Below are 26,682 nucleotides of genomic sequence, written 5' to 3' on the forward strand. Positions count from 1 at the left end.
CCATCTCCAAAACATTACAAAATCAGTTAATCTTGATTAATCTTAGAGTTTAGTGTGTTGCCTCACAGTTTGTGGCTGATTTCCAAGCCTATAAGGCTGATGAATGGACATTGTGAATATATGGAAGTGCCACTGGCAGGTCAATCAGTTCTTGTTTTTAAGAAGACAGCTGCCAGTTTGGACTGCTGTACTGAACCATTATCAACAGAGGAAATGGCTGAAATGCCAGTTAAAGAGTAATCATGAGCCCTTCACCTGAGAATAAGAAAACCTTTACTTCAACATGTGGGTGACACATGGAAACTGTGTGTCTTAAAAATAGAAAATGGAGTTGGTCTTTGTATTACACACAGTTTCATATGACCATATAAAGGATAAATGTGCTTTAAATGAAGGGTGGAATAGACCATTCAGATAAACAGGTGATGGTATTTTAAAAGATAGGAGTCCAGGGAACAAAAAGGGGATCAAAGAGGAAGCCAGTGATAAAATACACATGAAAGGCAAGATAAATAGAATTTTAGTCAATGAATTGTGTTTTTTGTTATAGTGACAAATATGAAAAACGGTGGCTGAGCATAGATATGTTTGAAGTTTTGACACCCAGACTAATGGGACTAAACTGGAAGCAAGCTGATTATATTTTTGTAAAATAAAAAATCTTTAAAAGCCTGTAATTTCATATTTTGTGACTTGAGTTGTTTTTCAAAGGGGACCCAAACATTTATTACTTTTGCATTCTTTTAATGGATTGTATTCTCTTCATAAAAGATGCTATGGAGAAGAAAATACTACCATTAAGGAAATTATTCTACCCAAGCAGACTAAATGAGAACTGGTTTGTCTCCCTGCAGCCATGCCCTTTCTGCTCAGCATTCTCCAGTGAGAACTCACACAATGCTTGGAATATAGAATTACCACCACTTTCCTGTGTTTATAGTACCTCTCCCTGTGTGAATTAGAGGTTTATTGCTGGTATCACCTCCCAGCTGCCACCACTGGAAGAATTTTTACTTTACCCTAAAATATATTCCTTTGGCCTGTTACAGACTGCCAAAATAAAGCTGCTTCGGGTCTCTTTGGAGGTATGCTGTTTAAATGATGCATGCATCCTAAGAATCCGGAAGCTGCACCAAAGCTGCACTCCAGTGCTTAGGAATGGAGTGTGGCTTTGGCGCGACCTCCGGACTCTTAGGACCCATGCATCATGTAAATAGCATACCTCCAAAGAGACCCGAAGCAGCTTTATTTTGGCAGTCTGTAACAGGCCTATGTAACTTCGTGGGTGCTGCAAAAGGGGTCCATTGTAATATCATGAGAATGGGCTTCATCAAAGCTATCCTAGACATGCAACAATATGTTCAATAGTGGCTGTTGGCTTCCATTATCTGTGGGTTAACGAATCTGCTTCAGGTTTTAGCCTACACATGAAAGGAGCTATCTAAGCAAAAGAGGCCGACCACTTTGGGTATTTCAATTCACTCTGAAGTTCAAACTGAAACCCAGAACAGATTCACCATCCCACTGACAGCACCCAGCTGCCACATAATGTGTTTCATTTTCCTTGTATGTAATAGTATGTAATAGTGACAATTTTTATCATTCTTCTGAACTCAAGCAAGTAACTAGACCTTTGCCTGTGGTTGTAATTATGGGAATTTCCATATAAAAATATGCAGATTCCTGAAGGATTTTTATTCATTTCATATGCCACTGCCGCAAGGACAGGGATCTGTAATTAAATGGATTCTGTATGATTCCCTAAGATGTTGGTCAATTTCCTTGGTTTTTAATTGCCTTAAAAATAAACACATCAACAAACTGGGATTTTTAAGGAAGTTATTGTGATGGATTACATTGGGAGTAATGTGTCAATGTTTGCCCAAGATGGAATATAATAGTTAGAAAACTATTAGTTGTCATTTGCTCTTAGGATAAGTTTGATTATAATTCCACTGAATCATTCAAATTATAATATCAGTGGAAAGAGACTTCAGGTTAACTGTCCCTTTGCCAAATCTCCATGGTTTTGATTTTATGTACAAAAGACTTTTAAATATTTTCTTCTTTGCTATTTTATTCTGGACAGACTAACAGCTCATTATACAGTACCCCATGTCAATGAGTGAGTTGCCTTCAAAACCACAGTAATGAAAGGTGGAATGGTTGCCAGTGAAAACAACTGGCTCAAAAAAAAAAAAAAAAAAAAAGCTCCAGACACTGCAAATTTTATATATTACCATATTCCACAAACCACAAAACATAGACACTTCTTTACAAAACTGGCATCTTTCTCCAGACAGGAAAAAATGAATAGACTTGGGAATTGCAATTGAAATACCACTTTACCAACAAGCCCAACATATGAAGAGAAGATCTATTCTTCTTTCATTTCAGTGAAAAGTCAAGAACTATTCACAGATAGACAGCTATCTGAGGTAACTGTCTGCTTATGATATTCATATTTAAAATAGATATGGATTAGATCTACAGATGGAAAAAAATATAATTCAAAATCATTAGTCTCAAGGTTTTTATGTCAAATTTAAGGGTTGGGGCTTTTGTTTTGTTTTTACAAAGTTGGTTAGGTTCCTATGAAATAAAAAGAACAAAGTCTTCCACCTTTTGCACTGTCTCAGTTCAACGGGGAGAGCTATTTCTAATGTGGGCAATATCTGCTTGCCATGCCTTTGTTTAAGATGAGATGCAGAAAAAGAGAGATGGCAAACCCAATTCATCATTGCACATATGGGTCATCACTGTACATATTGACGTGGTGGCTCAGCAGCTAAGGTGCTGATTCTGACAACTGCAAGATGTCGTGTGATGGAGTCAACTCCCGTCACTAGTCCCAGCTTCTGCCAACCTAGCAGTTCGAAACATGTAAAAGTGCAAGTAGATAAACAGGTACTACTTCAGTGGGAAGGTAACAGCATTCTGTGCAGTCACACTGGCCACATGATCACAGAGCCATCTTTGACAATGCTGGCTCTTTGGTTTAGTAAAGGAGATGAGCACCATCTCCTACAGTTGGATATGACCTGACAACCTTTTAAAAGGGAAAACCTTTACCTTTTTATGTGTGGTTAAATATACAAGCATCAGCAAACAAATATTTAGGAACTCACTTCAGGAGCCTTTTCAAAGCACAGTTGTAGTACTATCATTCCACTTTAACTGCCCTTGTTGTATCCTATTGAATTCTGCATTATTATTATTTTTTGCAATTTAGGGAGAGGGGCATTTAGAATTCTCAGCCAGAAATGTCTAGTAGCCCCAACTACAAATCTCAGGATTCTATAGGCTGTTGTTATTGTCATTAAAGTGGAATATTGTGCTCAAATTGTGTAAAGTGAAAGGGATCTGCTTGGCTGGTGAATCTGAGTTTTGGTTTCTCCCTCGTTCATTTTTCCCCCCAAATCTCAAACTCTTTCTCCCAAATATGATACAATTAGCAAATTTTGGAAAGTTCTTATTTAAAAAGATCCCCTTATCTGGATTAAGATCATTGGATTCAATCAATGGGATAAATTACCGGTAATCATTACTTTAAATCCTAGAGTGCACTCAGGTGGGCCTTTATTGTGCAATTACTTTGCCTTTCTGTGGAAGTTAACATGGTCTTCAAAACTGTGTTTCTCACCAGTTCACACCCCCCCCCCCCACACACACTTTCTTACTACAATAAATATGTTAGAGGGGGGAAGAATGGATAGCTGCACATGCTTTTGATAGGCAGCCCCAGGAGCCTTCTGTCTGGAATCCTCCCTACTGATTTCAGAGGAAACTAAACTTGACTAATGTCTTTTATCTATGGGATTAAAATGTGAGGAAGTTCAGATGAATTTTCCATATGATATGGGTTCCTAAACTAATTCTGAGGCATCACAGTGGAATATGTAATATACATTTGGACTCTCTGCCAGATCATGTAACACCAAGTTGAAAATATTCAGATATTATGATAAAAATGAAACGGACAGATAAGAAGACAGACCCGGATAGCACACCTGTGCTTGAACAAATTCTCAGTAGCAAATGTTTTGGGAAATGGATTTCCCTCCTCCCTTGACTGTTTTAAACAAAGTCAGTTCAGTTTAGACTTCCTTGCAAGGGTGACTTCCTGTCTCTGCCTTTACTGGAAAATAAGGGATTTTCCACTGCACAGCAATGCTAATGTATTTCCTTTTCATCATTTTCAGTGCAGGATACTTCCATAATTCCTCTTAATTACAGGTAAAAGTGCCAGGAGATTAGAGAACAATATAACTCACTAGAGTGGGTCAATGACCTTCTTGTGGTCAAAAACAATGACTCAAGAAGGTCATTGTGGCCTTTATTTTGGGGTGGGAAAGGTTCTTAACACACATAAATTTATGTATATGATAATATTACCTGGGTAACCTGTTTGTTTGTTTGTTTATAGCCCACCTCTCTACTGTTATAGGGACTCAAAGCAGCTACCAATACATTTTAAATAGTACAAAGCCACTGTCAGCAGCCTCTCTACACTGGCATCCTGGGCTGGGCCAGGAACTGACTGAAACCACGCTTCAAAAAAGTTAACCTGGGTTCTTCTGTGGCCCCATCACCTCTGCTTACTTGAATCAGCTCCATCTGTGAGCTCACAGCAGTTTAGCTGTATGATGAGATAAAGACGAGATGAAAAGGTGGAGTTGAAGCAAGTGGAGAAAGTGAACCTGCCTGTGGACATGGAGTCTCCCACCTCAAAGGAGTGTGTGCAGATCACCCAGGCAAAAGCCTATTGTTTTGGCTGCACCTGCAATGATGGAAAATGATAAAGGGGAGTAAGCAGGAGGCAAAGCTGGATGTTTAGGAAGTGACTTTCAGTGTCTTACTATGATGCATGTGCAGCCATCACACAGTCAAGCAAGAGGCAAGCCCAAAAACATGTACTGCTGCTTGCATGTGGGGATAATGCATTTCAGCTCTTTAGACTCTCAGCTAAACACTGTGGGTAAAAGGCAGAGTCCAGTCTATTCATGCCTACCTGCCTGCCTGCACCTGCCATGCCTGCCCACTGGGCCAGTCTAAGACCAGCTCTATACATCCCAGTTAGGGAGCACTCTTCTCTCCCATCCCAGCACAAGATAATGGAGCAGCAACAATAAATTGCCAACTTCCTAAGTAAGAATCTTTAGGATTAGAACCATTTTATACCCTGTGTTAGGATGAGGAATAATGCAAGTGATTTAACATTTAAAGCTTTTACCTTTGATTTCTTAATGATCATCATAAAGGGGTGGAAGCATGTGAGGAGTAAATTTCAAATTCTGAAATATTTTGAATGCAGAATTATTAATACTGTTACCCAAGGAACGGGGGCTGGGGGGTTCCCACCAACTGCCGGCATCACTTCTAATGTTGGGGAAATTCAATTTGCAAGACGCTTGGGTAACCTTTGGACTGTGTGCACCAGTGAATATCATTACTAACAGGGAGGACTCCAGGTTTTGCATGAATTAAGAAGGTTCTATTTAGAGAAATGCAGAGTGCAATCCCCCCTTCAGCAGCCAAAAGATAGCAGTTCAAACAAACATAGCATACAGAGCTAACCAGAATGAAAATATGGAAACGGGACAGAGGAGTTTTCAGGGGTTTGCAGTTGGATTATAATCACCTATCTGATGAAAAGACCATGAAAAGCTATAGTAGCTCAGACTGGAAGGTCTGAGGACAACACAGAACATACACAGAGTGTGGGTGTATATGCCGGCTGTGTGTGCAGAGGTTAGGTTTATACCTTAAAACTAGCCCTGGACAAAACTAGCCCCAAGAATCATCAATGGGATTCTGGACTGGTTGATGGCTTTAGCTTGAGTGAAACAAAAAGTGATTGGATTGTGATATCCCCGAGATGGATGGATGGAGAAGTTTGGCTGAGATGACAACAGGGAACAGGCAGGGAGAAGTTGGCTTACTGCTTTGGGTGTGAAAAGATCCTTTGTCTCAAGTTTTGAGTGGAAATGCAGATTATTTGGGGGAACAAAGGATCACTTTAGATTTGATGGTTTTGTTTACCTGGATGTACACATGCCTTAGGGCAAACAATTCTTTTTTCCTAGGAACCTGAAAGATCATTGATGAAAAACATGCTATCTCCAACCAACCCCAAATACTCTGTGGGTTATACAGGGATGCTTAACAGTACACACTGTAAGAGCTCATTGGGGTCACTCTTTTTTCTGCATGTTTGCTCAGAAGTAAACCCTGTTTATGTTTAGTACAATCATCTTCATGTTTACTCAGAAGTAAGCTCTACTATTCTTACTGCCACATGGGATTACAATCTAAAATGCATCCCTAGAAAATCTCTGTAAATTTAATTTCCAAGGAGATAGTACAAGTATCCTATCTCTAGTTCACATCATATGATGCACAAAATAAGGAACCATGTAATCTATATGGATTGCCCAAGGTTACATCTTCATGGCTATATGGGGATTTTAGCCTGTGTCTCCCATGTCTTGTGTACACTAACTATACTGGTAACTGAGCAAACAGGCTCTTGGACTTTTCAATGAGCCTGTGGGAACAAACTGCATACAGCAGGTGGAGAACACTCTTTGGTATTGTATAACATTGTGGGCATGGGGCGATGGAGGAGGAGAGTGAAGTAATGATCCTTGATATTGGCAGTGGAGGCTTACATCTTACAAACATGTCCATGTCTTCCTCTCTGACATGTTGGAGGATATGGTTTAGGCAGTGACTAGCATTGCTACCTTTGACTTCTGGATTTAAGACTATTGCCAATGTATACTTTTGTTTTTATTGGAAAGTGACCTCATCTGGAGGGCACAGGAGCCTGTGTTAGTCTACCTGAGGTGGCAACATGATTTTGGTTACCCTTGGAGTGTTATATAATAGAAGTTAAAAGCGGAGACATATATATGCACCCAATTACTCATGAAGACAGTTTACCTGGAGTTAAAGAGAGGAGGAGAAAGAAAATTAATGTTAACACATAGAAGGAACAAAGATCTTATATACATGAACTTTTTGTCACACAAATAGAGAACCACTTTATGATCTGTTATCATAAATAAAACAAGATTAGCTAATGTTATGATTATTCAACACAAGATGGCAAGAGCAAACTGTGTTCGTATCAAACATTAATTACTGAAATTCTCCAGATAAAATTGGAATCTGGGTTGAACAGACAAATAACAAGAGTCCCAAAGAGTAACAAATTAGAACATGAAAATCCCTCCCTCCCTACGTTTTACAGAGGGTGCGTACAGTGTTTTGGAGCAGTGCTGCCATGTTAATCCAGTGTTTTGTTTCCAAAAACAGAAGCGCTGAGGGGCAAACATCCCAGGGAATTAGTTAGGCCTACAGTTTTAGGTTAAGTTGTTAGAAGTAAAGAGGCAAGACCTCCTTCCTTGGAGGCCTTTAAGCAGAGGCTGGATGGCCATCTGTTGGGGATGCTTTGATTTGGATTTCCTGCATGGCAGAATGGGGTTGGACTGGATCAGGGCCCTTGCGGTCTCCTCCAACTCTATGATTCTATGAAATGAAAAGTCTTCCACAGATGTCCAGGAATATGCTGATGACTGCCCTCTCTCAATGTTGTCTCTTACCAGCAGGAATGGATCATAGGATATCAGGCACTCCCATGAAAATAAATCTGGCATCTCACCCTCAGCTTAATCCTGTCCCTTCTGCTCTTCTCTTTGGGCCCAAGGGAGAGAGCCCTAAAAGGAACCTGGCATGGAGGAATAGGAGAGCTTCTTTCTTCCCTGTGGGGCTGTCTTCGGAGCTCTCCCTCTCCAGGCAGATCCAGAGCATTCCTGCCCCTTCCCTGTGGGCTCAGATGGGGGAAGGGAATTATTGGGCACTAGCCCATCATGAAAGCCAGAAGCCCCCCGAGAAGGCGGCTTTGGGGAGGGAAGGATGGCTTCTCCCTCCCTGCAGTTCCAGCCCTGTTGTTGCCCAAGTGCCACAGGCTCAGCTTGGTCACTGGGCTCTGCTGGGAGCCATGGGTTGGCCCCCTCAGCCCCGCCGCCGCCCGCCTCTTCCTTGGCCCGGCGGGGGAGGCGAGCCTTCTTTCATTCTGCCCAGGAGGAGGCTCAGGACGGAGAGGCAGCAGCAGCAGCAGCAGCCGCCCTTGGCCCGCCCTGAGAGCGCAGGGGCCCGCCTTCCTCCTCCTCCTCCTCCGAGGGGGAGCCCAGAGCGAGAGCGAGAGCCCGAGCGGAGCTTGCCAGGCGCTTGGAGGCAGAGGAGCCGCTCCCGCCTCGGGCTCCATCCTCCTCCTCCTCCTCCTCCTCGGTCCGACGAGGGCAGCCATGCCCCAGACGGTGGTGCTGAGCGGGCCCTCGCCCTGGGGCTTCCGCCTGGTGGGCGGCAAGGACTTCAGCGCCCCGCTCACCATCTCCCGGGTAAGGAAGGGAGACTGCCCCCAATAGCCAAACGCCAAAGGCTTCATCTAAAGGGGAGCCCCCTCCTTGGAGGCCCTTAAGCAGAGGCTGGAGGGGGAGGGGGGGCTTTGCCTGGGAGTTCCTGCAGGGCAGGATTGGGTCGGACTGGCTGGCCCTGGGGTGACTCGAAATAGGACTCCTTAGTCCGGCTCAGGATGGAGGGCGTTTCTGGAGGGCCACTTGGACAGAAGGTGGAAATGTAGGACAGGTCCTGGAAAAGGAGGGCCTCTACCTCTGGCCCCCCGACAGGGAAACCCTCAGCAAGCCCCTCGGGCTCCACTTTGGACTTTCAGATGGGGCCTTGGGTCAAGCTGAGGGGATGCCTTTTTTGGCCGTCTCTCTCTCTCTCTCACCATCTTTGTAACCCTCTATTCCCTTGAGTTGCTTTCTCCTCAGAGTCAAGCTGGGCGCCTGGCAAAGGATTCCAGGGCCACTGCTGCCCCTGGCTCCTGGACATCTCCTCTTCCTCTTTTTCTTCCACCCGCCGCCCAGGGCAGGGCACTGGTTGCACACCCTCAGTTCAGCTGTTGTTGTTGTTAGCTATCCCTCATAGCATCCCTGTGGATGAGGCACCCCCCAAGACCCCCTGTCCTCCTCAACCTCGGTCTTGGAGAGGCAGGCCATGACCTCCCTGACTGAGTCCAAGCAATGATACCTTTAACATCCCTACCTTGGGATGTTATTGGATTTGGCATATGGCCAACACTGCTACCCCTAGAGGTCATCTGGCCTGCAGCCTTTCTTTCTCTTGCTTTCCTCTTCCCCTATCCTTATTGCATTAGAGCCTGTCATTGAAGCATTATTGCCTTATGGACATGGCAACCCTTCCCCCAAAGAAATCTGCCGAGAGAGACCCATGATCGGGTTAGCCTTAGGGTTGCCATAAGTCAGAAAGGACTTGAAGGCACCCAACAAGTCATGCCATCTCAGGATGTGGCCAAAGTACAAAAGCCTCCGTTTGGTCTTCCAGGGAGAGTTCAGGCTTGATCTGTGCAAGGATGCCTTTGTTTGTCAGGGGCCACAAATCTTGGGAGCTGCAGGAGTAGATGCGGGAAACTGTCCTCCTAAAAGGGCTGGAGGCTGTCCAGGATGCTGCCCACCAGCTACTGCACTTTCCAGGAGAGTTCAAAACTTGTTTGTCTGCCTCTTTTGCCTCTCTCCTCCTTGTCTCTTCCTTTTCTCCATTTGGAAGCCACAATGGGAGAAGCAGTGTGCTGGGCCTGCTGTACACTGGGGTTGGCTTGTGCTAGACTGGCTAGTTATTTTCTTGGAGCCCAGCCTGGAAAACTAGTACTGTATCTTTAAAAACAGAAGAAGGAGTTTGCTGAGTGCCTAGGAAAGATGGGGTTATAGTTTAACAACACTCCTGTTTTTTTACTGGCATGGAGAGCCCTGTGAAATCCATCCAGGGTGCTGGTGGCGGGGGCATAAGAAGTTTGACTCAAAGGAGGAACTGCTGGTGAATTTGCCCACCATATAATGCCTTTATAGTGAGTGCCTCTGCCTTGCAGAGAACACCCACTCTTCATCTTTTAGGCCTGTCTTCTTTTGAGTCAGTTTCACTGCTTTGATCTCAGTATTGTGGAGAACTAGAGGAAGAAGGCAATTCATGGTCTGCAGGGCTTCCAGGAATGTCTCTCAAGAAACTAATGGAATTATAAAGGGACAGCTTGAAACTCATGAATAGGCTGAGACCATGCATATTTACTTGGAAGCACATTTTGCTGAAAGCAGTGGCATTTAATGTGTAAACTAAAAGTGCTGGGGTTGGGCTATGGGTCTAAACTTGCAGTCCTAAATATACTTACCAGAAACTGGTAATCCAAGCACAGGGAAATGCTGCATCCCACAGTGGCAGGATGAAGCACTCCTGCTGTTTGGATCACAGTTGTTATTGTGTGCCTTCAAGTCGTTTCTGATTTATGGCAACATGAAGGCAGTTCTTAGGGTTTTCTGGGGGCTAAGGCTGTGTGACTTGTCTGAGCAAGGAACCAAACCCTGCTCTCCAGAATCGTAGTCCAATGCCCAAACCACTATTGCTGTGTTAATAGACAGTGCTGCAGAACACAGTGACTTCTGAAAAACACATCCCACCGGACTGTTATACATAATAATTACTGTGGAGTTATAGTAATTAAAAAACTGTATGAAATACCTGTGATAAATGAATACGTAGTGTGCCTACTGTGTTGTCCCTGCATCATGTTTTATTTTTCTGAAAGGTTTCAGAGAATGCCTGACTGTGTTATAGGGAAAGTGAAAACAAAAGCAGGTGATAATCCAGCCATTTGAATATTAACCATAGCTATTAAACTCCAGTCACTTTTGCTGCCGTGAACACTTCTCTGGTTTTGTACACATGACGCTTATTGGTCTTATATTCTGTTTGCCTGCCACAGAGCAAGGTTGGTACAATGGTTGGATATTTGTTTAGGACTGTGTTGTACTTCAGAGTTCATGCCCTAAAGAATTCCTATAACTTTGATAATGAAGGGTTTATTTTGCTAGGTATGAGAGCTCAGGATTTACTTGCAGTGAAAATGGCACTGTTGTGTAAATAATGGAGAAATGTTCAGTGTATGGCACATGGTTTATCTCCAGTTCCTTAGATGTGGATACAGATACACTTGTGTTTCATTAAATAAGCGAGCATGCCATAGGACCATACTTAGTGAAAGAACTGAGCCAGCTGCTTCCAGGAGGAGTCTGACAACTGGCAATATGTCTTTCTCTCTGGGAATTTTTGAAATGCTTACTTCAAAAGATGGAGTTTCCTGTAACAGAGAGCACATATTTAGATACTACAGAACATCTGTGAATGTTTTCATGAAATCACATCATAGCTTCAGCTTTATGCACACTTGGAAGTAGGTTCTTTTGAGCATTGTTAGACTTATTTCTAAGTAAACATGCTTAGGATATGAATGTAAGGATTTTATCACACCAGAGTGTTGTCTCACAGCAATTGCATTGTTTAAAGAAATAGAAACATACCTGTATGCCAACAATCACCATCACACCTCTCTGCAACTACACAATGGTACCAGTCTTCTGACTGCCTTGCTGTCTGCCCTACTTAGCTGGCATAGCTTCTGTTGTTGCTGTTATTCATTTATTATCATTAAAAAAATAGAGTCATCTCTGAAACACAGTACCCCTGTCAGACGGTAAGAATCACTTTTGTAAAACAATATCCTAACACTTGAAAGGTAGGGAGAGAGGGAGGGAAATGTAGGGAAAGGGCTGGAGGGAGCTGGAGAGACAATGGCAGCTGGAATGACATGCAAAGGTAAGGAAAGGCCTGCTGGCTGCACAGGCAGCCAAGATGCAAGGCTGGCCCAAAGGCAGCAAGGAAGGCACTCCTCAAAAAGTGTTAAAGCAACTCCTGAGGGGATGGCCCACAAGCCCCACCCACCACTGTTATTGTAGCCACTGTCTGCCATGGACTCTATCCAAACCTGCAGATTTCCTCAGAAGTAAATCCCATGATGTTCAAGTAGGGATGCCATAACCTGGCGGCCCCCTTGACAAACCCGCTTTTGGGGGCCCCTCCTGGTCCCGGTCTGGTTTGGCCCCCAGCCCCCTGTTCGGGGCCCGCACAGTGCCAACCCACCATCCCCTGCCTCCCTGTGTGCCCACGCCACCCACCTCCTCCTCTGTTCCAGGCCTTGTGGAGGAAGCAAAGGAGGAGGCGAAGGAGGAGGCGGTGTGCGGGGGGAGGCGGGGGAGGGTGGCAGGGAGGTGAGGAGGGGGCGCGGGCACCTCCTTCTCCTCCTCCTCCTCCGTTGCAGGCCGCGCCAAGCGGAGGAGGAGGCAGAGGTGCCTGCCTGGTTTGGTGCTCCTAGCGCGCGCGCCAGGGCTGCAGGCCCTGGCAGGCAACCACCCACCGCCTCCTCTGCCTGGTGCACCTCCGTGCTGGGCACTTTCTTGGGCCCGGGAGGCGGAGACAGAGGAGGAGGCTGAGGCGGAGGTGGGTGGCTTCCTGCCTACTGCCTTGACGCTGTCTCCCAGGCCCCAGGGAGGCCTTGGAAGCGGCGTCCTCCAAGCCTTCCCTGGGGCTTGGGGGCGCTGTCTCCCAGGCCCCAGGGAGGCCATGGACAAGGTTTTAAAATGTAGGACCTTTTTAAAAAAAATTTCCTGGCAAGGAAATTAAAAAAAAAAGGTCCTACATTTTAAAACCATGTCCTACATTTTTCCCGGTTTGGAGGCTCTCAGGGATGGCAACCCTATGTTCAAGGGAGTTAGGCTCTCAGAAGTAGAGCTTGAGGAAAGTGACTTTTTGGAGATCTGCAAATCCCATGGGAAGCATTCTTAACACTTCTTAGACCTCTGTGGCTGAGATCCCAGTGGGGAGTTAGCCCTACTGACAGAGCAGATGAGTTTACAGTCGGGTTGTCCCTATGTTGCTGTAGTCTGCAGGAAAGGGTTTTCAGTCAAGATCTCACAGTGGATGGTTATATATCACCAGTCAAGGCTTCAGCTAAACTGTTTATTGTAGCAGATGTATAGTTGTGATTGGAAAAGCCCCCTTTTCTCTATTTCACCCACTTTTACTTTTTCTCCTCTTCCACCATGTTGGAGGGTGAGTCGATGGGTGCGTGGGCAGGAGGAATCTGCGCGTACTATCTCATGCCTCAATGACTGAATCAAAACTTCAATCCAAGCTTTCCTCTCTCCCTCCACAAGATTAGCTGGAAGTCCCCCTTCCTTTATACTTCCCAAGATGGCTGGTATAGGGTTGTGTTTTAACTCAACGATTCTTGGTAATTAAAAAAACAGCATTACATTTTGCTTTTCAAATTAGTGTTCTGAAACAATTTCATTGGTGGTTATGACCATTTACTGTTTAATAAAGATTGGGGAGCTTATCACACCACTTTAAAAAGCGACTTAGCGCTCCCGAATTGAATTCTAATTCAGGCTGCATCCTGGTTCTATTGCATGGCTTTTTACTCCAAATTTGCCATCCGAGTACAGTGTATGTGGCTGCAGCTCACATCCCTTAACATGCTTTGGAGTCCATTTTTCAAAATCGGGAACTTTCTGACTTTCTGACTTTGAAAAATGGCAGCTGAAGCACATTAAGGGACAAGGGCTGCAGCCAGGCTGTACTCGGATAGCAGATTTGGAGAAAAAATAATATTTCAGAATTCATGCCTTTCTCCCAAATTGGACCCAAGACAGCTCATAAAAGATGCACAAACATAAACAATAAAAGAGTACAATTTTAAAACACAATGAAAGCACCACATTAATATAACAAGTCAAAAATGTAAAATGCTTAAAAATACTAAGTTAAAAATATAATTAATTAAAAACATACCAAAGCAAGGACCCTAATAATTTTAATGTTCAGATTAAAACCAGTCTTTTAGTCTCTTTTGGCATAAAATGCCAAACTTGGTACACTTACATGAATTGGCAAACATGATCCTGTTCTACTTAGATAATTCCATTTTGATTTATGTTATAAATCTGTTTCATGATTTGGTACAGTACAGATCTCCTTTGTCTTTTTTATAAGGCAAGTTTGTGAACTTGGGCCACTTCAATATCTTAAAAGGCCTGAGCCTTTCCCCCGTTCCTCTTTGAAGTTAACTAGACAACTTGCTTTGTTTATATTACTTTTGTAGCCATTTGTGTTTGAGATAGATATAAATTAATGGTTCATAAAGCTGTCACAGATATTGCAAGGAGAAACAGCTGTTAAAAGGTGTTTTCACATATGCAGCCTTTCTCTGTGCAGTGGAATTCATTGCAGTAAATGGGATTTACATCTGAAATTGTAAAAGAAAATGACAAAGACAGACAAGTTTGCAATTTCTTTACAGTATTATATTTTTAACATTTAGTTTGAATATATTTAGCTATGATGCTTTATAATATAGAATCAACATATTCTTAACTTGGTAAGCTTATTAAAAGCTCATTTTTTTAAATGAGGGGATTAATATTTAGACACTATAATAGCAGGTAAGAAATATGAGACAAGGGACTGATGAAGAGTGAGTAAAATAATGCAGACATCCATAATAGATGTGCCAGGGAAAAACAGCTGGTCTCTTGACACCAACACATTCTGCTTACTTTATATCCATCTTTCCTCTTGCCACCCTTTGGTCTTGAGGGGCAGTATTTTCTGTAGAGAATCATCTCAGTTCAATCCTGCTATTGTTTACAGAGAACTAAATCTTTCAGTGTGCAGTGAGCCTTAAGTTCAGGTATGTGCACATAAGGATGCATCTCAAATTTATGCCATATGGTGGTAGTGGTGGTGGAATTTCCTATTGAGGAGGATTTGTGGTAGAAGTTATTGTAGCTTGGGTAATTTTTATTAGTCTTTTTTGGGAGGTGCTTCAAGACTGTAGACTTCAAAATTAGTGTTGTTTTTTGGTGTTCATTGTAATTTTATTCTGATTAATCAAATGTAGAAGATAAGAAATGAAATGTTTTATTACAATTCAGATTTAGGTTTCAATTTCTGTAGAGTTAAAAAGTTAAGCCAGGGCAAACGCTTTGTCTATGATTTAGTTTTCCTTCCTCCCATGAACAAATGATTTCATTATGATGGTTTTCTTTGTTAGGTGTGAGCTTGTGTGTGTCACTTGTCGATTTATGGTGATCTCATTTCTGTTTCCAACTAACCACAGTTCATTATAGCTTAATCTGGAATTTTGGTTGGTGTTAACAATGGTTTGAAATAAATCAGGATTATTAACCATTGTTGGAATCTGGCTGGTTTAATCAAACTGTTGTTAACACTAGGCACAGTTTAGCTTAATTCAGGCATAATGAGCTACCACTGGTGGTTGAAAATGGAAGCAGATATATCCAGTCTCCTCTTTCTGAAGACACAGAGGAGGAGGAGAGATAAGTGTGCACAAACCTAAGGCTTTTTCAACTGTTGCCAACTGAATCATATTTATAAGTGTATCAGCATGGGCATATGTGTATCAATTACAGCATGAATGGCGCTTCTCATCAGACTGTGTTAGTGGTTGTTATTTCCTCTGCATAAGAGCAATTGGTTCCTGACTTTTGGTGAAACAACTCTATGTGTACTTTCTGTTTAACTGGCTTCCCTTTTGTTAAATTTGTAGCAGTACGTTGGTCCTTAAATGGCAAGAATACCTTGTAAAATATCTTTACTTTTGGACTTTATTCCAAACTACTCTTTCTTTGAATATTTAATAGTACAGTCAGCCCTCCTTATCTAGATTTCTTTATCCACAGATTCAAGTATTCACGGCTTGAAAAAATTCCAAAAAAAGTATAAATTCCAAATAGCAAACCTTGATTTTCCATTTTATATAAAGGATACCATTTTACTATGCCATTGATTTTAATGGGACATGAGCATTCATGGATTTTGTTATCCACAGAGGACCCTAGAACCAAACCCCAGCGGATAACAAGGGCCCACTGTATACTCTTCCCCACTGGGAACTAGAATAGTCTAGAGTTAGTATGTGAAATGAATTATTTCAATCAATTGGCTACCCTTATCATCCAGGATAGGAAATCATACAAAAGAAATTATTCATGGTGTCAATTTAACATCCAACTGTGAAACTTAACAAAATAAACCTATCGGCACCCTAAACACTTTCAGTCTTTGCAAGGATAGACACACACACACACACACACACACACACACAAATAATGGAGGGGATTTACAGCACTTTTACTATGTTAGTATAATGACGTCAGTGTTGGAGCTATTGTTCTTCTGACACAGGTGCTCATAGTTACTATGGAAATGTATGTAAACATAAAGGTACATACTCTGAACCAAAAACATAAACCCTTCCATCTCCTTTTAAAAAGTTGACTGTTACTGATTTTTCAGGACAAATTAAAGCGTTTTAATATACAAAGTCTGATCACAACATGGATGTTATTGTGGGAGTTTACTACAGGCTCCCCCCCCCCCCCACACACACAAGGCAAATTGCGGAAATGGATGATGCTCTCAGAAAGGAGAGATGTAGTAGTGATGGGGTATTGCAACTATCCTGATATTTGCTGGGGGGGTCAAACTCAGCCAAAAATTTAAGGTCCAGCAAATTCCTCACTTGCCTAGCAGACAGGATCATTGTCCAGAAGGTAGTAGAGACAACAAGCTAGTTTAGATCTGATCCTAACCAACAGGGATGACCTGGTTAATGGAATCAAGTGGTGGGATCCTTAGGTGGGAGTAATGATATTCTCCTAGAGTTTGTTATACTGTGGAAAGGGGAAGCCAAGCATAAAGGGGAAGCCACGCATAAACCAAACACACATCTTAGACCAGTGGTTCCCAAACTTTTGGATGGAAACCCTAGCGCCCCTCCCCACATATTTTTGGTAGGTTTACTGTTCTCTGTGTAGTCATGCTGGCCACAAGACCACGGAATCATCTCTGACAATTCTGGCTTTCCTGGCTTAGTAACAGAGATAACCACTATCCCCTACAGTTGGACACAACTAGACAATCTTCTCAAGGGAAAACCTTTACCATTACCCTTTTTATTGCAAATTCATGCTCCCTTTGCACCTAGACACCTTGGGAGCAGCAAGCAAGCCGCTGGCTCAGCAGCAACCAAGGAGCTTCCTGCTTGTGCCAGCCTTGCAGCTAAGGCCAATGCAGATGAGAGATTCTTAGTTGCTGTTCTCTTTGCTACCTGTCATCCTGTTCCCTTTTCTCTCTTTACTCCATGTTGTCCAGAGAGCAGCAACTGAGTAGCTGGCTGAGCAGTGATCGAGAAGCTTCTTACCCATGCCAGCCTTGCAGCAAACATCAGTGTGGATGAGAGACCTCTTCGTTGCTGCTCAGGCAGCTGCTGAGTTGCTGCTGCCAGGGTGACCAGGTGCAAGGGAGAAGCTTCTCCCTAGAGAGGAGGGACTCTCAATCCTTCATCAGGGCAGAGAAGGACACAGCCGGTGTGTGTGTAGAGGGTTTATAGAATCCACATGCTCTGGTCTGGACACTGATGTGGGCCAGAAAGGGAGAGATTTTAACTATAGGAGCTGCTCAAAGACAAAGGACTCTTTCCAAGAATCGAGTATAGGTACTCCTTCCCCAGAGAATGTCTTCCCCACACAGCTTCAAGTGTCCACTCTCCCACAAAAGAATTCATTCTTCTGCTACCACTTCTCTCAGCCTGTCTGATGAAAGAAAGCAGGAGCAGCAATGCAACTCCAACCTGCAAGACAAGTCCCATGGAAGCTCACAAAGCTTATGCAGGGACCCAAATTTGAAAGCTCCCTTTTGTTGCCACTTTTCCCTTATCACAATGTGTTCTAACTCTTTGCTCCAGTCTGTCTGAACCCGAAGGGTCCGCATCCAGGGCTTATCTGGAGAGAAGTGACTAATGGTCTTCCACAGGGTTCTGTCCTGGGACCAGTGCTATTCAACATATTTATCAATGACTTGGATGAAGGAATAGAGGGCATATTTATGAAATTTGCAGATGACACCAAATTAGGAAGGGTAGGAATAGCTGGAGACAGGATCAAAATTCAATATGACCTTAATAGATTAGAAAGCTAACAAAATGAATTTCAGCAGAGAGAAATGTAAGGTACTACACTTAGGCAGAAAAAAATGAAATGCACAGATAAGAGGACGGGGAAAACCTGGCTTGACAACAGTCCATGTAGCTGCATCAATGGAAACATAATGTCTAGATCAGGGGTAGGCAACCTTTTTGAGCCGGGGGCCGGGTTGCGGTCCCTCAGACAACTGGGGGGCCGAAGCGGGGGGAGAGGAGCTTCCACCCTCCGGGGGCAGGGTTGCATGCTGGGGGTGGAGCTTCCACCCTCCGGGGGCGGGGCCGCATGCCAGGGGCGGAGCTTCCATCCTCTGGGGGCGGGGCTTTCTCTGCTCCCTTTCCCAACCTCCAGCTGTCTGAGAGACAGCTAGAAGGGGGGGGGATTGGGAGAGGGGGTGACAGGCGCGCGCCTGCTCCTCCTGCCCTTCCGTGGCCCCCAGCTGCCTCTCAGAGAACCAGTAAGGGCCAGTGAGGGGCAGGAGCAACAGGCGCACGGCCCCTGCTCCTGTCCTCGGGGCTTTGCCAGGCCTGAGGTGTCCTCCGAAGCCCCGTGGGGAGGAGGAGGAGGCGTGTGCCTGCCCTCTCCTCCTTGGCCCCTTCCTTCAGCCGAACGGGCTCCAAGGGGCCCTTTCGGCCGAAGGGGACGGCCGAAACCACTCTCATTGTTAAAGCAGACCTTTTAGCATTGAAAGCACTGAAAATACACAGAAATGCACTTTGGAAAGTCACACTGTCTCACCTTCAGAAAGACTGCATGTCTTCATCTTCCTCCTCCTCCTCCTGCTCCTTCCTTCCTCCTCCTTCCTCCTCTTCTTCATCCTTCCTCCTCCGTCCCTCCCTCCTCCTCCTGCTCCTTCCTTCCTCCCTCTTCCTCCTCTTCTTCATCCTTCCTCCTCCCTCCCTCCTCCTCCTGCTCCTTCCTTCCTCCTTCTTCCTCCTCTTCTTCATCTTCCCTCCTTCCTCCTCCTGCTCCTTCCTTCCTTCCTCCCTCCTCCTCCTCCTCCTCCTCCTCCTCTTCCTCTTCCTCTTCCTCTGTGGACACCGCCTCCTTCTCCCCAGGCCTGCGGCCCCAGCGCTCCCCCCCGCCCCTCTGGGAAGGCAGAGGCCGTCCCAGGGGGTGGGGAATGGAGCGTGCCGGTGGTTCCAGCGCTTCCCCCCGCCCCTCTGGGAAGGCAGAGGCCATCCCAGGGGGCGGAGAATGGAGCGCACCGGCGGCCCCAGCGCTCCCCCGCCCCTCCGGGAAGGGAGAGGCCGTCCCAGGGGGCGGGGGAAAGGGAGCGGCGGCGGCGGCAATCGGTGGCAGGGCCGGCCTGGGGCCGCTCCTACGGTGCCCGCGGGCTGGATCCGACCTGTGGGCCGTAGGTTGCCGATGCCTGGTCTAGATCAAGGGATGTAATAGTATCACTCTATTCTGCTTTGGTCAGGCCTGGAATACTGTATCCATTTCTGGGCACCACAGTTCAAGAAGGATAGTTATAAGCTGGAGCATGTCCAGAAAAGAGCAACTAATGTGACGAAAGGTGAGGGAAATATGCCTTGAGGAATGACAAAAAGTCAACATGGGTTTCTCAAAAACAAGTCATGCCAGATGAATCTGATTTTTATTTGTTTGTTTGTTTGTTTGTTTGATATAATTACCAGCTTGATAGATGAAGGAAATACTGTGATATAGCATATCTTGATTTCAGTAAGGCATTTGTCAGGGTCCCCAATGATATTCTTGCAAGGAAACTGGTAAAATGTAGGCTAAAATATGTAACTGTTAGATGGATTTGTAATAGGCTGACTGGCCAAATCCAAAGGTTGCTCAGCAATGGCTCCTCTTCACCCTGGAGAGAAGTGACCAGTGGGGTCCCACAGGGTTCTGTCCTGTCCTGGGCCCAGTACTGTTCAACATCTTTATCAATGACTTGGATGACAGAATTGGGGGCATGCTTATCAAATTTGCAGATGACACCAAAGTAGGACGAGTAGCTAATACCCCAGAGAAGAGGATCAAAATTCAAAATGACCTTAATAGATCAGAAAGCTGGGCCAAAGCTAACAAAGTCAATTTCAGCAGGGAGAAATGTGAACTACTGCACTTAGGCAGAAAAAAGGAAATGCATAGATATAGGATGGGGGACACCTGGCTTAGCAAGACTACATGTGAAAGGGATCTAGGAGTCTTAGTAGACCACAGGTTGAATATGAGTCAACAATGTGATGCAGCAGCTAAAATGGCCAATGCAATTCTAGGCTGCATCAATAGAAGTATAGTCTCTAGATTGTGAGAAGCAATAGTGCCCCTCTATTCTGCTTTGATTAGGCCTCAACTGGAATACTGTGTCCGGTTATGGCCACCACAATTCAAAAAGGATGTGGACAAGCTGGACCTTGTCCAGAGGAGGGCATCTAAAATGATGAAGGGCCTAGAAACCATGCCTTATGAGGAGAGACTTACTGTATGGAGCTGGGAATGTTTAGCCTGGCGAAGAGATGGTTAAGAGGTGATACGATAACCCTGTAGAAGTATTTGAAGGGGTGTCATATTGAGGATGGAGCAAGCTTGTTTTCTGCTGCTCCAGAGAATAGGACCTGAAGCAATGGATTAAAACTACAGGAAAAGAGATTCCACTTCAATCTCAGTAGGAACTTCCTGACAGTGAGAGCTGTTCAACAGTGGGACACACTCCCTTGGAGTGTAGTGAAGTCTCCTTCTTTGGAAGTTTTTAAACAGAAGCTGGATGGCCATCTGTCAGGGATGCTTTGATTGTGGGTTCTTGCATTCTGGGGGTTGGACTGGACGGCCCTTGGCATGTCTTCCATTTCTATGTTTCTGTGATTCTTTGAATCTATGGCTTAGGGAGTGAGTATGTTTAGCCTGGAGAAAAGAAGGTTAAAAGGTGATATGATAGCCCTGTTTAAATATTCGATAGGCTGTCCTACTGAAGATAGAGCAAGTTTGTTGCCTGCAGCTTCAGAGATTAGGACCCAGAAATGGATTTGAACTACAGTACATGAAAGAGATTCTACCTCAACATTAGGAAGAATTTCCTGATAGTAAGAGCTGTTTGGAGTAAGAACTGCCTTAGAATTTGGTGAAAACTCCTTCTCTGGAAGTTTTTAACCAGAGACTGGATGACTATCTGTCAGGGGTGCTTTTACTGTGTATTCCTGCTTGGCAGGGGGTGGACTGGATGACCCTTGAGAACTCTTTGATTCTATTATTCAGTAGGGCTAATATCTTGTCTCTGGCATAAAATGGCAACAGGATCAGGTTGTCAGTCCATCACATCCATATTTGGTAAGTCAGAATTGTGTTTAGAATAAGTAAATTTAATAGCCTGGTAATCAGATTGGTTCTGCTGTTGTGCATATAGTTATGTAAAAGAAACAAAACAGTTGAAAAAAGGGATCACTGCCATATTAACCTTTTTGTTGTGCAAAGAGTAAGAGGGGAAATTAATTGTGCAAATGGCACTAATACAAGATTAACATAGCACTTAACTACCCAGTGTAAAATACCTAGGGAATGTCAACATGCTTATATTGTTGGGACACATCTGAGTATGTTTGATGAAAGTTCCTGGTGATGTAAAGGCCCTTTTGTTGATTAATAAATGCAGCATGAGATTTATTTACCAGTAATTCAATTAGATACAGACTTAAAAGAAATTTACTTTTACCTTTGTTTATTGGAGTAGAAGGCATATTTCAGTCTTTCTGCATTTAAGTGCTTTCCTTGTATCCAATAAAATGAAGAGTCATTTAAAAATACATTGAGTGAATAAATAAACTTGGCAATATCCAACACTCATTGCAGTCATGATCAAAGACAGCACTTACTGATGACTGACATTGGCTCATTCTGAAAAACAGCAACAAAATAGCTCTTTGATCAGCATTCTTTCCTCACAGAATGATATTATGGGGCTTTCTACACTGCCCTTTGGGACGTCCTCCGGACGTCCCATTTTAAAAAGGGGGCGTCTCTTTTAGACGCCCCTGGGCCTAGTACGGACTCCGTCCGTACAAGATGGCGGCGCCCCTTCTACATGGGCGCCGCCATCTTTACGTACTGGACGCACAGCGTCCAGACGTGTCGCGCCACTTGTGACGTAGCGAGCGCGCCCCATTTTGGAGCTTCTTTTTTCGGTCCGCGCGGGAGTCGGGCCGTCTGAAGGCTCCGGCTCCCCCTCGGACCTACTGGCGGCGGCAGCAGACCGCCGCAAAGTGGCGGTCTGTACCCCGCCTATATCAGGAAGTTTGTGAAACATTAAAATGGTGGGTCTAGGCCACCCTGTGCCAAACTAAATAGTGCTATTGCTGGTAGGCAACACAGGATTTCACTATTATAGGAAGTGGTCACTTTTCTAATGAATCCTCAAACCAAGAGTTGGTCCTGGCTACTGGACAAAAGTTGACCAGAGCTTGAGAAATTTACTTTATCAGACTACAACTCCTGGAATCCTCCAGCCAGTTTGTACCTTTTCCATGTTCTCAGCTTGACATGGAAGTTGTGTAGATGCTACAAACTCCTGTGTCTCCTTGTCTTTCTCTCTCTGCCCTTCTCTCCCACCAAATCTTGGTCCCAAAATATGCATTATAATTTTACTATGCTAGGAGTTTCTCAGGCCAGGTTTGATAGCCAGTTTCAAGGGTTGGGAAAAGTAAATATGTTTTGTACAGTACTATTCATTGTTACTCAAGAGGAGAAGAAAAGGATACATGGTGTTGCTACTCTTAGGGTAGCCACATAATTCCTGTGATCATTACCAGAATGAGGAACTACCTGATCCTGATCAGAAAAGAAAAAGGTTTCTCTTTCTTCCATCAGTCCAAGACAAAAGTGAGCCAATTGAGACAAAAAGAAGCCAAATGAACTGGTGGAAGAGAAACAGTTGGATCATTAGTGGATGACATGGATGATTAAATTCAGCACTGTGTTATTTTTTCTGTCTTTTGTCTTCATTCATGATAGAATTCAACTCTTCACTGGCAACAGATATACATAATTAAGAGCATATATTTTAGCAACAGGCACTTGTATTTTCCAGAGTGAAAAAAACATGCGAGTCCCCCATCCATGGGATAGAGCTGAGTGATCCACACATCAGGAGCTGGATGATCACAAAGACATTTGTTGGTTTTGTTCTCCTAGGCTTTTTGCTGTAACAGATGCCATACATAGTAGTTCCCAGAAGGTTGGACAAGCCATGGGAATTAAAGACAAGTCATATTTATCCCAGCTCTCACTTTATCTTAATTGACTAGTTTAAATCATTGGAAATGTTCACTGTTAATTCTTGTGCCTGTTATAGATAACACAAGAACACACACACACATATACACACAATATTATTATTCTAGGCTTCATTCTGCATTTTGTACGGGTTATTTTTTTTTTAAAAATCAAATGAATTATTTTACAGTCCAATACAATGGATCATAAGATTATTGTACTTGGCTAATTTAAATGAACATGAATAGTTACTGGAAAAAGTAGAAAATAAAATTAGAGGAGAAGTTGGAATGTTGGAAATGTGTGTAAATAGAGAAAATTATAAAGAAAGAGAAAGATGATTTAGTTGTTGCTGTTTTTGCAACAGAGTAATGAACATTATTTTATGAACTGATCCTTCATGGTTCAGCTTTGTTGGCTGCTAATACTGGCCTGATTTGCCTATTACAATTTGTTTGTCACATGATACTAAGTTGTATGGCAAATTAACATGCACACAACTGGGTATGGTAAGTAGCTGGATCTCCAGTGTGAAGTCGAAGGCTTTCATGGCCAGCATCCATAGTTTTTTGTGGGTTTTTCTGTCAAGCCCAGAAAAACCCAGAGGAGTGAAGACAAGCAGCCACCCAAAGGGAAGTTATTTTTACCACACATCAGAGAAGTCACAGACAGAACAGGGAAACTGGTGAAGAAGCACAACCTGCAAATGGTTTACAAACCGACGAAGAAAATCCAGCAAATGCTTCGCTCAGCCAAAGACCAGAGAGACCCTCTCACAGCCGCAGGAGTTTACTGCATACCATGCAGCTGTGCACAAGTCCACATAGGGACCACCAAATGCAGTGTGCAAACAAGAATCAAGGAACACGAGAGACACTGCAGACTGGGCCAGCCAGAAAAATCAGCAGTAGCTGAGCATGCCACAAACCATCCCGGGCATGAAATACTGTTTGAAAACACTGAAATTCTGGACCATGCCAACCACTAACCTGTCAGGATGCACAGGGAAGCCATTGAACTCCACAAACACCTGGACAATTTCAACAGGAAAGAGGCAACCCTTAAAGTAAACAAGGTTTGGCTACCAGTCCTGAAAGATAGCAAGATCAAGACTCAACAAATGCAAATGAGAAATCTCCCAGGGTCAGGGGTTTCCCAGCAGACAATGAGCACTAATCAAGCAGACACTAATCCTTTTGTGCAGACCCTCCCACCCTGAGGCCTGCCATTAGCAACAAACAATATACATGCAAATCACTCCTGCCTTTCCAGGTCACACAATATATATAGTCAAGTCCTTTCCAGGCAAACATTCTCTGAAGATGCCAGCCACAGATGCTGGCGAAACGTCAAGAAGAAACTCTGCTAGAACATGGCCACATAGCCCGAAAAACCCACAAAAAACTAAAGCTTGATCTCCCTTTCTGCTCTATACACCCTTGGCTCAGTTACAAGCCACACCATGTCCATTAACATTTCATCCATTTCACCAGTTGTGAATGAGAGAGAACGTACACTCATCCCTCCATATTTGCAGCTTTGATATTTACGGATTAGATTATTCACGGATTTGATTAATATGTTCTCTCTAGGAATATCTAGGTCCTCCAGTGCAACTCTGTGGTCAACTTTAAAAGTTGCACTGAAAGACCTAGAGATTCCTAGAGAGAATACTCTACTAGGGATTTGTAGCTCCTCCAGTGCAGTTCTAAGTTGGACGTTGACCACAGAGTTGAACTGGAGAACCTAGAGATTCCTAGAGAGGTGTCCTCTCAAGTAAAAACATTGTGTTTTTGTTATTTGCAGTTTTTCCATATTCACAGGGTTCTTGTGCTCCTAACCCTAGCGAATCTGGAGGGATAAGTGTACTTTGTTTTCATTTGATCCCTTGTTTGTGTGTTTGCTATGCTATCAATTCCTGCTGCAACAGGCACTTGGAATGAGGTTCACCATCTTGTTTTTGTTTGCTTTCAAGTCATTTCCAACTTATGGCAACCCTAACATGAATCTATCATGGGTTTCTTGGCAAAATGTGTTCAGAGTGTGGTTTGCCTTTGCCTTCCTCTGAGGCTGAGAGTGCTCAAGGTCATCCAGTGAATTGCTCAAAGTCATCCATTGAGTTTCCATGGCTGAATGGGGATTCAAACCTTTGTTTCCAGAGTCATAGTCCAATGCTCAAACTGCTATGCAATGCTGGCTCTCAACCTACCTCATCTACCACTTACTATTTACTCCTCTGGGAAAACCATACTTTTGAGCATGGTTGTGATGGGGACTAATAATGCCTTTTCCTAATAATGCCTTTTCCTAGGGACCCAAGGTGGTTTCAAGACCTTGATTTTAGGTTTGTCTAGAAGAAGGGTAAATCATTGTATTTAATAGGAATAGAGGGCATGCTTATCAAATTTTCAGGTAACACTAAATTAGGAGGGGTTACTGGTACCACAGAGGACAGGATCAGAATTCAAAATGTCAGTAACAGTTTAGAAAGCTGTGCTGAAAACTAATCAAATTAATTTCAACAGGAAGAAATGTAGACTGTAAAAATGAAATGCACAGATATAGGATGGGTGACAATATGCTTGATGGCAGTACATACGAAAGAGATCTAGGTGTCTTAATGGACTATAGGTTGGGCATGAGTCAGCAATGTGATGTGGCAGCTAAGAAAGCCAATGCAATTCTAGGCTGCATCAATAAGAGTATAGTATCTAGATTGAGAGAAGTTATAGTACCATTATTCTGCCTTGGTCAGACCTCATCTGGAATATTGTGTCCATTTCTAGTCACCACAGTTCAAGAAGGATGTTGACAAGCTAGCATATGTCCAGAGGAGGGGAACAAAAACTGAAATGTTTGGAAACCCTGCCCTATGAGGAGTACCTTAAGGAGCTGCAGATGTTTAGGTTGAAGAAGAGATAGCCGTGTTTAAATATTTGACTGCCCCGTGCCTAATCCCATTATGTTTATGTTAATTAGATTACTTTATTGTAGATTATTTTAATATTGTAGATTATTAGGCATTGCATAATTGTCGCTTACTATTTGATGTTCTTTTGGTGCCTGTTTATCGAACCATTTCCTGTATTGCTATGTACTGTATATGTGTTATCCTACTTGAGAGTATGTATTTTCCCTGGAAGAAGATTAACCATCCATTATGAAGCCAAGCCCTCCCTCCAGTCCATCTGCCTTGGTCCAGGCCTCGGAGGTAGAGAGGAACTGCTGGACCTCTTACCCTTTCCCTCCACCACTCCTTTCTCCTTTTGTGTCATGTCTTTTTAGATTGTAAGCCTGAGGGCAGGGAACCGTCTAATTAAAAAGATTGTATGTACAGCACTGTGTAAATTTACAGCGCTTCATAAATAAAGGTTGATAATAATAATAATAATAATAATAATAGTAATATTTTAGATCATTTTAATATTTCATTGTTTAATTCTGTTTTAGGGGAGGGAGGAAAGGGGTTTGGGGGATTTTG

The 26,682-nt window shown here is 43.6% G+C and overlaps 1 protein-coding gene across 2 annotated transcripts in view; it reads left to right on the forward strand.

Annotated features, from left to right (window-relative positions):
• The first annotated feature begins 8,112 nt into the window (after positions 1-8,112).
• PDLIM4 (PDZ and LIM domain 4) overlaps positions 8,113-26,682 on the forward strand; it is a 93,642-nt gene continuing 75,072 nt past the window's right edge. The window contains exon 1 of one of the 2 annotated variants that reach the window (XM_042452884.1): positions 8,113-8,405. In XM_042452884.1, the coding sequence (XP_042308818.1) occupies positions 8,313-8,405 (93 nt within the window). In that variant the 5' untranslated portion in view covers positions 8,113-8,312. The remainder of the gene's footprint in view (positions 8,406-26,682) is intronic. The other variant, XM_042452883.1, reaches the window with a different exon arrangement.

The sequence above is a fragment of the Sceloporus undulatus genome, chromosome 2 (genome assembly GCF_019175285.1).
Source record: "Sceloporus undulatus isolate JIND9_A2432 ecotype Alabama chromosome 2, SceUnd_v1.1, whole genome shotgun sequence".
Taxonomy (NCBI): Eukaryota; Metazoa; Chordata; class Lepidosauria; order Squamata; family Phrynosomatidae; genus Sceloporus; species Sceloporus undulatus.